The following is a 13,671-nucleotide window of genomic DNA, read 5'->3' on the forward strand; positions in this document are numbered from 1 at the left end:
TTTTTAAAAAATAAAAAAAAGAAAATTGCACAGGCAGCCTGCATGTTCTTTTCCAAGGTTATTTTGGAGCTTTCAGTAAGAAGTTTGCTTCTTCATTGATCAGCCAGCTTCTGAAGCTTTCACTGTTTATACAGACCAAGCAATTTTCCTCTTGTGCTTCCAACCCCACAGCCTGCCCTTTTATTTGTCCTCTTTCTCTTGCTGTTCGCTTTCTCCTTAAAAAGCAGCCAGTGTCTCTGAGGTTGCACTAAAGTCTTGGTAATGTACCCTGGATTGAAGAGATGGGAACTCTGCCAAGAAGCTCTGGCTAACTGTATTGAAGATCATTTTCTACTTTGTCTTCTTTTTCATGCAAACATATCATTTGTAAGGTGGCACACAGAAACAGCTTTCCCTTCCTCTCAGGTGTCTGATGAGCATCATATTGTAACACTGCACGGTAGCTTAGAAAAATGAGAAGGAAACACTGCATTCAGCTAATATGGTGGGGAAAAAAATACTGCAACTAAATGTAATTTTGTGAGGAAGAGGGCTGTCAGACCACCAAAACTAAAAAAAGGATTGTTAACATTATGAAGAGATTTTGTTGCCTGGCTTCAAATGGTCAAGACTTGCTAGTATATTTTCTCTAGAAGGCAATAGTACCCCTGGTATTCATACGAGGAAAACTCTGTAGCTTCTCTTACACATAAGCCGTACCAAGGGGAAATGTGGAAAGCCTGTTGGAGATGATATAATTTATGTGAGACATTTAACTAAGTCCTATCTATGTCATGTTTTTGGAAAAGTAGAAACAGTTCACGCATTTCATTATGCTTTTTTTTCCCCTGTCTTGCAAGGAGTGCATGAACATAGGTTATTCTGTATCTTTGTAAAACCAGTTATACATACTGTCAGCAAAGTAAGTTTCACTTGTTAAGGTCAGTGGATGAGAATTAATCAACAAAATACTGTGATAGAATGGGAATGTGCTTGTGGCTAGGAACTATTCATAAGGAATTTGAGCTGTGATAAATTTATGAATTATTTACTTTTTATAACATTTTAAGGAAAAAAATATTGCACAGATGATTTTCAGAAGTGACTCAAACTCTACAGACAATGGGTTTTAAGCCGATGGATGTCTAGCTTTTTCTTGAAAGCGTGATTTAAAATCGTAGGTCACTTGGAACTTTTTGAAAGTGCTAACTTTCAATGCCTTGATTTCTTCGTTAGTAAAACTAAATCTCTGTGGTATGTTAGGAAGTTAATTCTAAATTTCTGTGAAAGGCTACTAGCTTTTCAAGTGAGAGGTGCTACTGAGATTGAAAAGTTAGTTTGCTTTTTGCAATTGCACATAGTATTATTGCTGTATCATTCCAAACCCTAAGAAAATTAACATCCATTTGAAATGAAAACATGCTGCCAGAGGTTCAAAGTTCTTGCTCATCTTAAACATAGCATAATCATTTTGAAGACAAATAATAGTGAATGAAATTCAGCTACCATGTTTTGAAACTCTGGGCTCTTAGGAGCAAGAATCAGGGAACTACTTGAACAGATCGGGGAAATTGCTGGGTGACATTTTGCCCTTAAGACTGTAATCTGAGGCAGAGCTGTGAGCCCAACTACATTCTAACTGCACCTTCAATATCCTGATTCATGTATTATGTTCAAGTAATACATGTTAGGAAAATCAATCCACGCATATAGAAACACACAGCCTGGTTTCCTGGCCACCATTAATATTTCCACTAAAATATCATTTTACTGGAACTAAGATCCACGAAAACAGCACACTTTATTCAAAACAAGGCAATACTGGTATCGACAAAGCTGCTAAGCTAATGAAAACAATCAATTTTTTTGTATGCCATTATGCTTGTATTGGATTTATTTTGGAGTAAACCCGTAGTTTCGCTTAGTCAAGACGTGTGTCCTTTGTTTTCACGTGTTTTTATACATCCAGATACTTTCCTGCATCCAGTCATAAATGGAGTAAAATAGTAATTAAAGATCCATAAAGTTATAAGTGAGGCTTTGATGCACTGTAACAGTAAGTGCCTCTCTGTGAAGAATAGTGTACTTCAGTCTGGGGGATGATTTCTGTGTATAATGAGATGCACGTTGAAACTTCACTGGGAATGAATTCAGGGAGAAGAAAATGTTACACAAAACTTGCCCTTCAGGTATCAAAAATAGTAGTTGAGTTTACAAAAACAATATGTATGTTGTGTTGGGTGTGCTAGTATTATTGTCTAAGTGCTGCAACAGGGGCTTTTGGTTGCTGAGCACTTTGAAAACAAATTGCTTATTGGCTTTGGATTTGTCCTGTACTGGTTTTGAGTTTGGTCTGGATGCAAAGGAGCTGAATTCCTCTTTACACTTAAGCCAGTTTATTCTGAATCCAGTGAAGTTGCTTCTTATTCATGTAATAAAATCAAATGTCAATGTCCTTGTCTGCATGTCTGGCACAGTTATTGTCCTTTTCTTTAAAAGTTTGCATAATTATTTCCTAGAAGAGCATATGAGAAAGTCAAAGAGCTCTTGGGGGTGGGGAACATTTAATCTTTGTAAGACTTGTGTTTAAACATATGATGCACAGCTACTTCTGTGTGAAATCTAGTTAGGTCAATGAGGTAGGCTCTGCTCCTAATTGGGAACAAATTGTTCTAAAGATAATTTGTGAGCATTGAGATACTTCAAGAACATTAAGAAGCAATAATGAAGTAAAACTTCAATTCAGCAAAACACACAGAGAAGTGTTTAAAATTAAGTGCTTCCTGATATTGCCAGATACAGTTTTGTTTAAGAACAGTGCTTTTATAACGAAGAGTACATCTTATTAATATCACTCTCCATGTGCTTAATCTTTTTTATATATTCAAAAGTTACTGTGTTACTGTTGGAGCTTATGCCTAATAACCTGCCCTTGGTGGTGGTCACTTCTTTTGAATGAGAGACGATTGTTCTCTTCCTTCACTACCGTAGTGTTGTGGCAGGAAAGCTCAACTGTGGATCGCCGAGCAGCTCCTCAGAAGGATATACTCACACTATTCAAGTGTGGAGCTTTATAGAACAGGCATGCAGTTGCACTTGAGCCTCTGGCCTTAGAGGCTTATTTTCTGGGACAGATTTTTACCCTCAGAGGTTTGTAAATTGAAAATAAATAAATAAATAGATCACTGTGTACAGTTTTAGTTCCACTGACTTCAGTTCTGTGTCTATTTCAGCTTTCCCAGGAAATCCAATGTGCTGTGGTTGATCATATCCAGTCTCTGGTGAAGTCAGAGAAGAGTCGCCAGGTGATGTGTGGATCTGGCTTGCTGAGCACCATCATAACTTCCTGTCAGGATGCCTTCCGCAATGAGAGCCATCCACTGCATCTGCCCCTCACTAGAGTGTTTGAGAAGCTTGCATCACAGGCTATTGAGCCAGATGTGTTAAGGTATCAGATTGTATCTAATGGAACCAATTTGCCTTAGTGGTGCAAATTTTTTGCAAGGTTTGTGTAATAATTGGATACTTTGTGTAGTGCTGTAATTCGGCAAGACTCTTAGCCTTTTGTTTCAATTTCAGTTAATACTACTCACATATTAATCCCGGGGTATATACTTGAGTGACTTACTGAATGAAGATGGTAAGAGCCTGTAGTGTTCTGCTGTGTCATCTCTGCAGGGCTTGTAAAGCCATTTAGGTATGGTAACTAATTAAGTAATTGCAAAACAACTCCCCTGGTATTCATGTGGAGAAGCTGTTTCATGAAGAGTAAAAGTACCTTTTTCTTATCTCTGATCCATGTCGATGACAGATGCAGAAAGAAAAAGTGTAGTCTTGTTTCTCAGTCTGCTGTTCCTACTTTGAGGACGTACCTTCTTCTTTAATGCTAACAAATGCTAATAGAGAGCAGAGTGCAGATCAAGTTGAATATGTAGTGGAAGATTGGATTTATTTTACTAAAAAATGGAACAGAATTTATTTAAAAAACAAAACAAAACCAAAACCAAACCGCCCCACCTACCCCCACCCCAAAAAAAACACCCAACATAGACTTTTTTTTTCTGAAAAATTAGTAGTATTCAAAAGTACAGCTGAAGAAAATAAACTTTTGATTTTTTTTCAATAGAAAAACCTTGAAAGGGGGAGTGTAAAGCAAAACAAATATTTGTGATGATACAATGGAACACATTCCTTCTGTTTTATTTGTGATGGTTTTAAAATCTGGTATCCAATAAGAAAGTTGGTCTCCAGAAGGCTGAGCTGTATTTGCATGGTTGCTGTGACTCCAGGGTGTCTGGCTTGACTGTTTTCCTTCTTTTGGTTGGTTTCTTCTTTTTTTTTTCATGTTAGGCAATTTCTTTGGTTGGGAGGTTCTCCACCACTACCTTCCAGGCCCAGCAAAAACAAGTCCACTGCCCTTTCATGTGATTCAGCTAACACAGCTTGGAACGAAGGTAAGCACACAATGAACAGCCGGTTGCTGATACAGCAGCTGGGTTATAGATATCCCTGTAACGACAGGATACTCCTATTGAAGTAGGTTCTTCAAGGCAGTCACGGTGAAGGTGGAGTATGCCTGGACGTTTTAGACTAGGTATTGCCCAGGTTGGGTGGTACTTGACCAACACTGAGAGCTGATCTGATGACCAGCAGAGATCAAATTATAATACGTGTGCTGAAGCCAGATGCTGATATATACTTAGACTTTGCTGGATCAGACATGGAAGCAATCTATACAAATACTAATCATATTCCACAAAACAAACCCACAAACTTCTGGGTTTGCAGCATGCTTTCCCTGTGGTTTATAGCTAGAAATCTAATAAAGGTGTGAATAAAAAGCACTGCTTTTTGTAATCCCTAAAATATCCTAGTAGTCTACCTTGCTTATATGGGCCACTTTCTATCTAAGTCCTTTCTCTGTTCTAACATATTTTGCAGATGAAAGGCTACAATAGTAGTATTTGGTGCTTAAAGTGGTCTCATGCCTATGAGACACCTGATAGAGCACGGTGCAAATTTGGATTATGTGTTCTTTGAAGTTGTTCCTCAGATCCTTTCCCACATGTTGGTTGTAACCATTCTGTTATGGCAGAATTGAATGGTCTGTGTGTAAGAAAAATGGAACCAAGGGGTCAGGAACCTTTTTTACTAGAGGAGAAGTTGGAGTTGCCTGAAGATGTGTGGGAAGAAAATATGGCTATCACTTCTGTAAGCTCATCCCTCTTCCCAGCCTCCCATTTTGAAATTTCTTCAGTGCAATATTTTTGTGTGTTGCTGAGGATTTCTTCAGGCGGCTGAGGATGTGTTATTTGAAGAGCATGCAATGTTGTTCTTAGCAGTGACGAACTGAATTGGGGTAAACCTGTGATCAAAAACAGTATTGCAGACACTGAGGTGGTCAGGCACTATGTTGATCTTGCAGGTTCAGAAAAGGACATGGTGGACAATAAAACTGATCCTCAGACAGTTGTGCCTGTCAGCAGCTCTCCTTGGGTGTCTAAGGGATCTGCATTGGCACTCCAAACTGCAATGAGTCTCATCTCCATGACGTCACCTCGAAACTTCCAGCTCCGCAACACTGCTTTGGCTCCGTCATTTGTGGAGTTTGACATGTCTATGGAAGGATATGGGTATTGCTGTTGTTGCTTTTCTCTTTAGCTGCTCTGCAGTCTCCAAGCCCTTATTCTGGAGACAGCAACTGATCACTTCTTTCTTTATCTTAGTAAATTCTTGTGCCCTATTGCTGCCTTCCTTGCAGTAATGTTGACAACCTGTTTTGTAATTGTCTTATTGTGATAGCACAGACTCTGCCTTGCAATGGTGATTCTGCAGTATTAAGTCACTGATGACTTTCAGGGATGATTTTATGTTTCTGCTTGCTTTTGTAGGTGTTTATACTTCCCTACCTTGGCCACTGTCATGGGACCCAGCGTAGAGCAGTCTGTCTCAGGAGGAATTGGCATAGGTAAGCACTTTCATAGAAGTATAGGATTCTTTTGGTTAGAAGAGACCTTTAAGATCATCAAGTCCAACCATTAACCTAACACAGCCAAGTTACCACTAAACCATGTCCCTCAGCACCATGTCTTCATGTCTTTTTAATACTTCCAGGGATGGTAACTCAACCATTTCCCTTGACAAGCGTGTTCCAATGCTTGATAACCCTTTCTGTGAAGAAATTTTTACAAATATCCGATCTAAACTTCCCCTGGTGCAACTTGAGGCTGTGTCCGCTTGTCTTATTGCTTGTTACTTGCGAGAATAGACCGACCCCCACCTCACTACAACCTCCTTTCAGGTAGTTGTAGAGGCGCACAAGGTGTCCCCTCAGCCTCCTTTTCTCCAGGCTGAACACCCCCAGCCACTCCTCATAAGACTTGTGCTCTAGACCCCTCACCAGTTTTGTTGCCCTTCTCTGAACATGCTCCAGCACCTCAATGTCCCTTCTGTAGTGAGGGGCCCAAAACTGAACACAGTATTCAAAGCAAATACTTGAATTCAAAGTGAATTCTAGGTGAATTCGCTCTGACTCACCTACAGCTTCCTGAAAGCAGTGACTTTTCATCCCCACTGAAAGCATTCAACATTTCTAAGAAATAGCAGCAAATAAGCTGCTATTTCAATACACTTCCATCTCTGCGTCCCAGTCCAGCTCTAAACTGTGTAACTCAGACTGCTCACCAAAATACAGTATTAGACGCAACTTAATAGTGTGATGTATTAGCATTAACATTAGCAATACAAATTTAAAGCAGACTGCTAAGAAAACACTCTTAACGAGTAAGAGCCAAGTAAGATTTTAGGGTAATCTCCCATGGAAGGAATAGAAACTATCACTTGACATGAAATAGGATATACTCCTGTAGATCAAAATACTCTATTGGGTGAACTAGGAAATGGCTGTACTTTTTGCTTCCTCAATTTTGTGAACTTTGAGAAAACTTGTTTTTGTCTCATTGCTTCTCAACTGATGAGCTCTATGGCATGGAGATCTAGTAGTCATTTCTTTTTAGTCAATTTTAGGTCATTTATACGTGTGCCCACACTCATATGTGCAGTTTCTATGTTATTGAAGAGAGGGAGTGAAATCTAATATAAACCAACAGAAATTAAACCTCATATTCTAATGATGGTTCTTATATGGTTTAGGCTACAAATGAAACAGAAATCAGTTTGCTAACGTCTGCACAGGGAAACCCACTTCCTTACTGCCTTTTTGTTTCCTTTCTACAGGCACCAGAATGTTTCCTCCCTCAAGTGGCCTGACGCTCTCCTGCTGGTTTCTTGTTAGCAAGTTTGGTTTAATGCACAACAGTCACCCACTCCGTTTCCTCACGGTTGTGAGGCACATGTCAAGGACAGAGCAAGAATTTATTTGCTTTTCAGTAAGCTTCTTCCCACAGGACCGTTCTTTGGTCGTTTCCACAGAAGAAGTGGAATTCCAGCCACTCGGTAAGGCTCTTCTCAGTCAAGCTTGCAGTGCTGTGTCCTCTGATTATCTGGAATTTTTCATTAACAAATCTCCTCCTCTTAGAAGTACCCAGGACATTAATGAGACTTTGTATCTCTGGTTTTCTTCTGCCAGCCTGTTATGATTGTAGTTCTTCATCATATTTCAGTTTTAAGTTGTTGTAGCCATTGAGAATTATTTTGTGTCCTGCAATATATGATAAAACTTATAGATATTCTAAGGAAAACTTTGGAATATCAGTTACATGGTTGTGTGCAGCTGTGGGAACTGGACTTGAATCAGCTGGTCCCTGCCTGTTCTGTGTGGCAGTAGGGAGGTTTGGGGAGTAGGACTGAGGAGTTTGGCAGCATCTAGCTTCCTAATCAAACAGCTTATTTCCTCCCCCCACTTTTAGAATGTTTTCTGTCATGCCAGCCTATTAATCTTTTTCCTTGATGACATTTATCCCTTTCTCCTTATTGAGTAGAGTAGGTACTTAAAATGTGAATTGCAGAGGAGGTTGAAAATGGAGTGGGAATAGTAACTGGGATTTTTCATGCACAGCTGACATTCTGTGAGTGTTCTGATTCCCTTAGATGAGGTTAAAAATCCCAGCTTGCCTCTTTTCTTAAAAACTACAAATTCATGTACAGAGTTTTCTCATGAATTTTCTAGGAATTTTTTTCTGTGTTAGCTAACTCAGTGAATATCCTGAGGGGTTCTCCTCTTAGAATATATTGGCTTTGTCCTAGTTCAGTCTAGTTTTGCAGCATTGAAGCAGTTAGCAGGTATTATTTATGAGTATGGCACATTGTGTGTGTGAGGGTTCTTGAGAGTTGTGCAAGTCTTAGGTCCTGATAATAGACCTTCAGGGAATGTTTTAAAGACATTGCACAGAATAGCACTGAATCACTCTATATACCTACAGAGAGTTATGTTCTTTGTGTCACATTTGATAGTTGTGTTCCAGAGGCAAGGGAAGGCAAGAGAGACTTTCTATTGACTGCCCCCTGTTTTTGCTGTTACAGATATCATGGAACCTGAGGGTGAGGTCTTAAATCCCTCCCCATTTCCCGGGCAAGTCCAGTTTGGCTGTGGCAACCTGCTGGTCACTGGCCAGTGGCATCATCTCACAGTGACAGTTGCTAAGGAAACGAGGAAGAACTGCATTGTGTCAGCTTATGTAAATGGTCAGATGCTTGGTTCTGCAAAGGTAAAGGCTCTCTGAATAGGTCTTGTGCCTGACGTTTGCCTTTCATTGCTTTTTCATTTTCATCTCCCCATGCACGTACCATCACTTTTTGGTATTAACCTGAGAGACTCCAAGCATGATGATTTGTGTGTATAACGTGCCACTCCGTACCGTGCATGAGTGGAGTCAGAAATCCATACAAATCAGGGCGTATTTGTGCTGCTTTTTGGAAGTATGTTATCAGCTTATATTGATGCTTTGAACTAGTTCCCTTCTCCCCCCCCACCCCCCACCCCCGCATGCAGATAACCAGGGCAATTTTGAGTGGTGACATTCGTCTGAGAGTTGGGGTTACCTAGTTTGCAGGTAGCTCAGGGTTATGTTGATGAAATTCAGTTGTACCCTTAGGACAAAATTTTTCTGAATTGGCTAGTGATTTTGAAGATCTCTTAGTTTACACCCAAGATTTTCAGAAGTTGTCATCTATAAAAAGTACATCACATTAAGTTGTGATCAGAGAACCCTAAACCAAAGGTGCTTTGGATTTAGGCTAAAACCGCAAAGGTGATGAGTTACATAGGGAGCTTCCATTTTTGAAGAAAGGCCTGGAAAAGTGGAAAGGTCATAAAGAAATAAACTTCTGTGACTGGCCAGCTCTTTGCAAGAGTTCCAAGATGGATGGCGTTTCCTCAAACATCTTACACAGGCTTGTTTCAAGCTCTCCTCTTCCTGTTACACCCATTGAACAATCAGCTGGTGAGTCAGTGGCCTTCTTCCCGCTGGCACTCTAGGCATTCATTCAGGTTAGTTGTTCAGTGTGTGATATAGCTCTAGAATTAAAATAATACTTCTGTTTTGAGTTAATAGAAATGAAAGAAATGTTTCAATTAGAAGTTTGTAAATTCCAATGATATAATTGCAAATATTAGTGTAGCTAGTATTTCCTGTAATGTGCCATTTCTTGTGATCTTCTTGTTGTATAGGAGTCAGTTCTCAAATAGTGAATTTCTCAGGTTGCATGAGATATCACAAGAAAGCAATCCAAATGCACCTGAAGGGTTCATAATCCACAGGATAAATGAGAAGAGCCCCTGTTTTGTGTTATGGTTATCATCATGCTCCTGGTCTTGTAGCTGATCTCAAAGATTTGATTTTTGTATTTTGAATGCTTCAGGCTGGCAATGTTGAAAATGCAGCCTATTTCTATTGCAGCTGTGTTTGGTGTAGTGTTTTTTTGGTTTTGTTTTTGAATAGAATCCTTTTATTAAATGAAATTTGTAACCTTGGTCTCTTCCTTTTTGTTCCCGTATTTCAAATCAGTCTCAACACATGCAAAGCTCACTTGTGTGTTTTATACTTGCCTTGTAAAAGCAACCTGTTTAATTCCAAATATTCTCTTTCCCATACTTGAGAAAAATGATCTGTCTTCTAAATGCCTTTTGGGACCTATATCCATTTCAAGAATGAAAATTTAATTTAATTTGCCTTCCTTCAAATGAGACTGAAAGTCATCAATAAAACTAGGCCTAAGCATTGCAATTGATTAAAGAATTCACAGCAAATGTGTTTAACATACGATGAAGCAGCTCATAATAAATAAAACAAGACTTTAGTAAATAAAAGATGGTCCCAGTGCTGGGGTGTCTGACATGATGCAAGCCTTCATCCTGATGTGTGCAGTGAAGAAAAATTTTGTAAGGAATTAGAATTGCACAAAGGTTGTTAACATTACCAAAAGTGATTTTTGGGGTGGTGGAACTGGTGGGTTACTGTGTTGTATCAAGCCTAATATTTGTTCACTCAAGTATCAAGTCCTGCCTCCTAATATTGACCATCCCTGTCTTCTACATCTCAGTAGTCAGAGATCAGTAAATGCTAGGAATCTGTCATCCTAACAACAAATAGTTAAAGGCAGGGCTAAGCCCTGAAGTAAAATATAGTTTACCAAAAAAAAAAAATCCAACTGCTTCCTACTAGAGCTGTCTGCATTTAAATGAAATTATAGATTCAGTTTAGGAAGCTGAATCCTTATTTTGATACCAAAAAGGAATAGTCCACTTTCCTAAAGTATGTCACTTTCACTGAAGCTAACTGATGCATTTCAACACTCTACACTTCAAAAACTGTTTATTCTCTAGGTGCATGGTACAAGGTGCTATCTGTAACTTGGCTTTCTGTTTCGAAAGTTTAGAACAGGAAAAATAAGTCTGGGGTCAAGATAGGGTTTTTCTTTGAGAACACTTGAAATTATTTTGACTGTGTTTTTTGAACAAAATGGAGGCTTGAACTTTACAAAATGCTTATGTTTGTGATACTTCTGAAAGTCCAATTTCTAAATGGTCGTTGATAATTGTGTTGCACAGCTGACTGAGACTTCATTGAGGAAAGAGGGGGCAGGCAGTACCTTGCAGGGACAAGACCTTAAGGCATCTTGAGTGTATCAGGTCCCCTCAGTGAATTCTTCCTCTGTTGCAGATGCAGTATTTTCAGCCCTTACCAGGTAGCTGTATTTCCATGGAACCTTCTTCCTTTATTGATGTCTATGGATACATAGCTACTCCTCGAATTTGGAAACAGAAGTCCACCTTGACCTGGCGCCTTGGCCCTACATACTTATTTGAAGAAGCCATCTCTGTGGAAACCATGGAAGTGATTAATAAGCTTGGCCCACAGTATTGTAGCAATTTCCAAGCAGTACAGCTTCAAGGTATGTGATAATTCTCATATCCACCACTACTTGTTTGTCAAGGCAATGCTCTTTTTAGCTTGATAATCTGCTGTTAGTATTCCAGCTGTGCCTAGAGCTCACTCTAAAAGCCTGGAACTCTGTGTTACTGAGTATTGTACAAGATTGTAGTAAGATAATATGAGGATCTTGTAACATGCTATAAATTGGACAGGAAAAGAAGGGCAGGAATTAAGCAGCGCAGAGAGCTGGAGAGTAAAGAGGGATAAAATGTCCTTGAGGAGATGTAAGATTGCAGTTTCTGTTGGACAAGTGTTATAGCAGCAGCTTTAACTGAGACATTCTGCATTTATGGTGCTACAGAAAAACACAGCAGAAAAAGCATCATCATCATCTTTAATTGCAAATTCCTGCAGTGTAGGAGAGAGCACAGGGGAGAGAGGGGTAGGGGAATAAGTTACATTCCATTTAATGAAGAGGCTTTTTAACTAAAGTGTATTGTTAGCTTAAATTATTAAACAGGCAGACAAAACATTTCAGTTATTGATTACTGTTTGTTCAACAAGTAGTTCATTCACCTCTGTACTAGAGCTCGGAACGAAATGGGATGGTCATCTCCCATGTGAAAGGAGCAGAATAATTTCACCTGATGATGCTCCAGCCTAAAGCAAAGTGAAAAGAGTGGCTGAAAGCACTCAAAATGCTGTCAATCTAAACCACAAAAATCTCAAAGTCAAGCATGAGAAGGAGTTGCTGAAAGAGAAATTATATCAAAATACAGCTCTAAAATAAAAATATCACCAATAGAAGTCAGAAGGATTTGATTTTTGAAGTGTTGATTCTTTATGAAGTCTGGGGTGCTCACCCCCCTCCCCTTCTGCGTCACATTCTTTTTTTCTTTTATTTTTTTTTGGGGTGGTGGGGTGGTGGTGGTGGGAGGGGAGGTGGTACCTAACATCTCCCTATTCCGTTAAAACACCCAAAGAAAGTTTTCTAATGGAAATTTTGACTTAGAAAAAGTTTCAGCACAAACCCCCAAAATATTATGGTTTTTTCCTGAAAATGGGTTTATGACCTTGTTGCAAACAGCAGTTTGAATTGTTTCAGCAGTGTTGTGTCCCATCTCACCAATATCTTATTGCTTCTCACTAATCAGCAGCAGCCGTGTGGAGGCTTAGCCAGAAGTTCATGTCCTACTGGAAGGGAAATAGGTGACACAGTCTTGAGGCACTTACTTTTAGTTAATCTTCATGCAGTATAAGGGCTATGTCACCAGCATTAGTAAACAGTTTCATAAATCAACTGTTTTGAAAGTCTGTAAAATTGTCAAAAATACAAGATTTTTTTTTCTTTTAAAGGTACATATAATTTTTCCAAGTATGAGCAGGAATAAAAAATTCTTTATAGAAAAGAATCTGAGAATTTCATACAATCATTGAGCTACTGAACCTGGTACTTTTTAGAGGCTTCCCATATGTTGTCAGTTGGCAGCTTTGAACTTTTGCCTCTGTCTTTTTTTTCTTCCACATGAATCCTTGCTCCTAGTACCCCTGAGAAAGCTCCCAGTAACATGGAAGGCCTCTGAAATGCTTTCTCAGCCCAGAAAGTTTGTTTGTATTGTGTGCATAGTGAAAGGCTTATTCTGGACTTTTCTGAGCTTCATGAGGTACTAGAAGAGAACGTAGGATCTACCCAAAGCAGTAACCACAGGGGACAAGTCAAGCACATCTCCTATTGGTGCTTACGCTGACAAGATGCCATGGACTGTGTTGCAAACAGTGAGGGGTTTTTTTCTGATTATAGTTAAGTGAAAAAAAAATTCCTATTTAAATTTTGGTTTCTTCTACTTATTTTTCATCTGCCTCTCTCTGTCTTGCCACGTTGAGCATGCAAAATTCCTTCAGAGGTTTATAGTCTCCCTTGTTTTAGGTGAGGACAAGTACAATGATCATAATCCTACACCTCTGGTGGCAGAAGAGAAGATTTCTTTTGGAATTAATGCCGTGTGCTCCTCTCTCACTACGGTCCAAGATATAAAGAGCTCCTACAATGAAGTGGATGGCCGGCTGATTGCCAAAGAGGTCACAAATTTCCTTCATTTGTCTTAAACATGTTTTCTCTTGTTTCTGATTGGTTTCCTGGAGCAAAGTTTGTGACTTTGTGTTAGTTACATACCTCCTTAACTCTGTTCTATTCATGGTTTTGTTTTCATCTGTGGGGAGGAATAGATTGGACAGTATGAACACAATGTTAAAAACCTTTCTTGAAACAGCAGGAGAAGCCATAGTTTCCAGGTCTAATGATAATTTGTTTCAGTCTGTGATTTCTTAATGACCTTTCACATGCTATTCTAGCATTCTT

The 13,671-nt window shown here is 39.2% G+C and overlaps 1 protein-coding gene across 3 annotated transcripts in view; it reads left to right on the forward strand.

Annotated features, from left to right (window-relative positions):
• The window catches only part of WDFY4 (WDFY family member 4), a 161,983-nt gene that overhangs the window by 48,358 nt on the left and 99,954 nt on the right, over positions 1-13,671 (forward strand). For all 3 annotated transcript variants that reach the window (XM_074591165.1, XM_074591164.1, XM_074591167.1), the window contains exons 14-21: positions 3,213-3,427; positions 4,330-4,433; positions 5,405-5,612; positions 5,871-5,947; positions 7,216-7,434; positions 8,461-8,645; positions 11,100-11,331; positions 13,240-13,391. In XM_074591165.1, coding sequence (XP_074447266.1) covers positions 3,213-3,427; positions 4,330-4,433; positions 5,405-5,612; positions 5,871-5,947; positions 7,216-7,434; positions 8,461-8,645; positions 11,100-11,331; positions 13,240-13,391 — 1,392 coding nt within the window. The remainder of the gene's footprint in view (positions 1-3,212; positions 3,428-4,329; positions 4,434-5,404; positions 5,613-5,870; positions 5,948-7,215; positions 7,435-8,460; positions 8,646-11,099; positions 11,332-13,239; positions 13,392-13,671) is intronic.

Source organism: Larus michahellis, chromosome 6 (genome assembly GCF_964199755.1).
Source record: "Larus michahellis chromosome 6, bLarMic1.1, whole genome shotgun sequence".
Taxonomy (NCBI): domain Eukaryota; kingdom Metazoa; phylum Chordata; class Aves; order Charadriiformes; family Laridae; genus Larus; species Larus michahellis.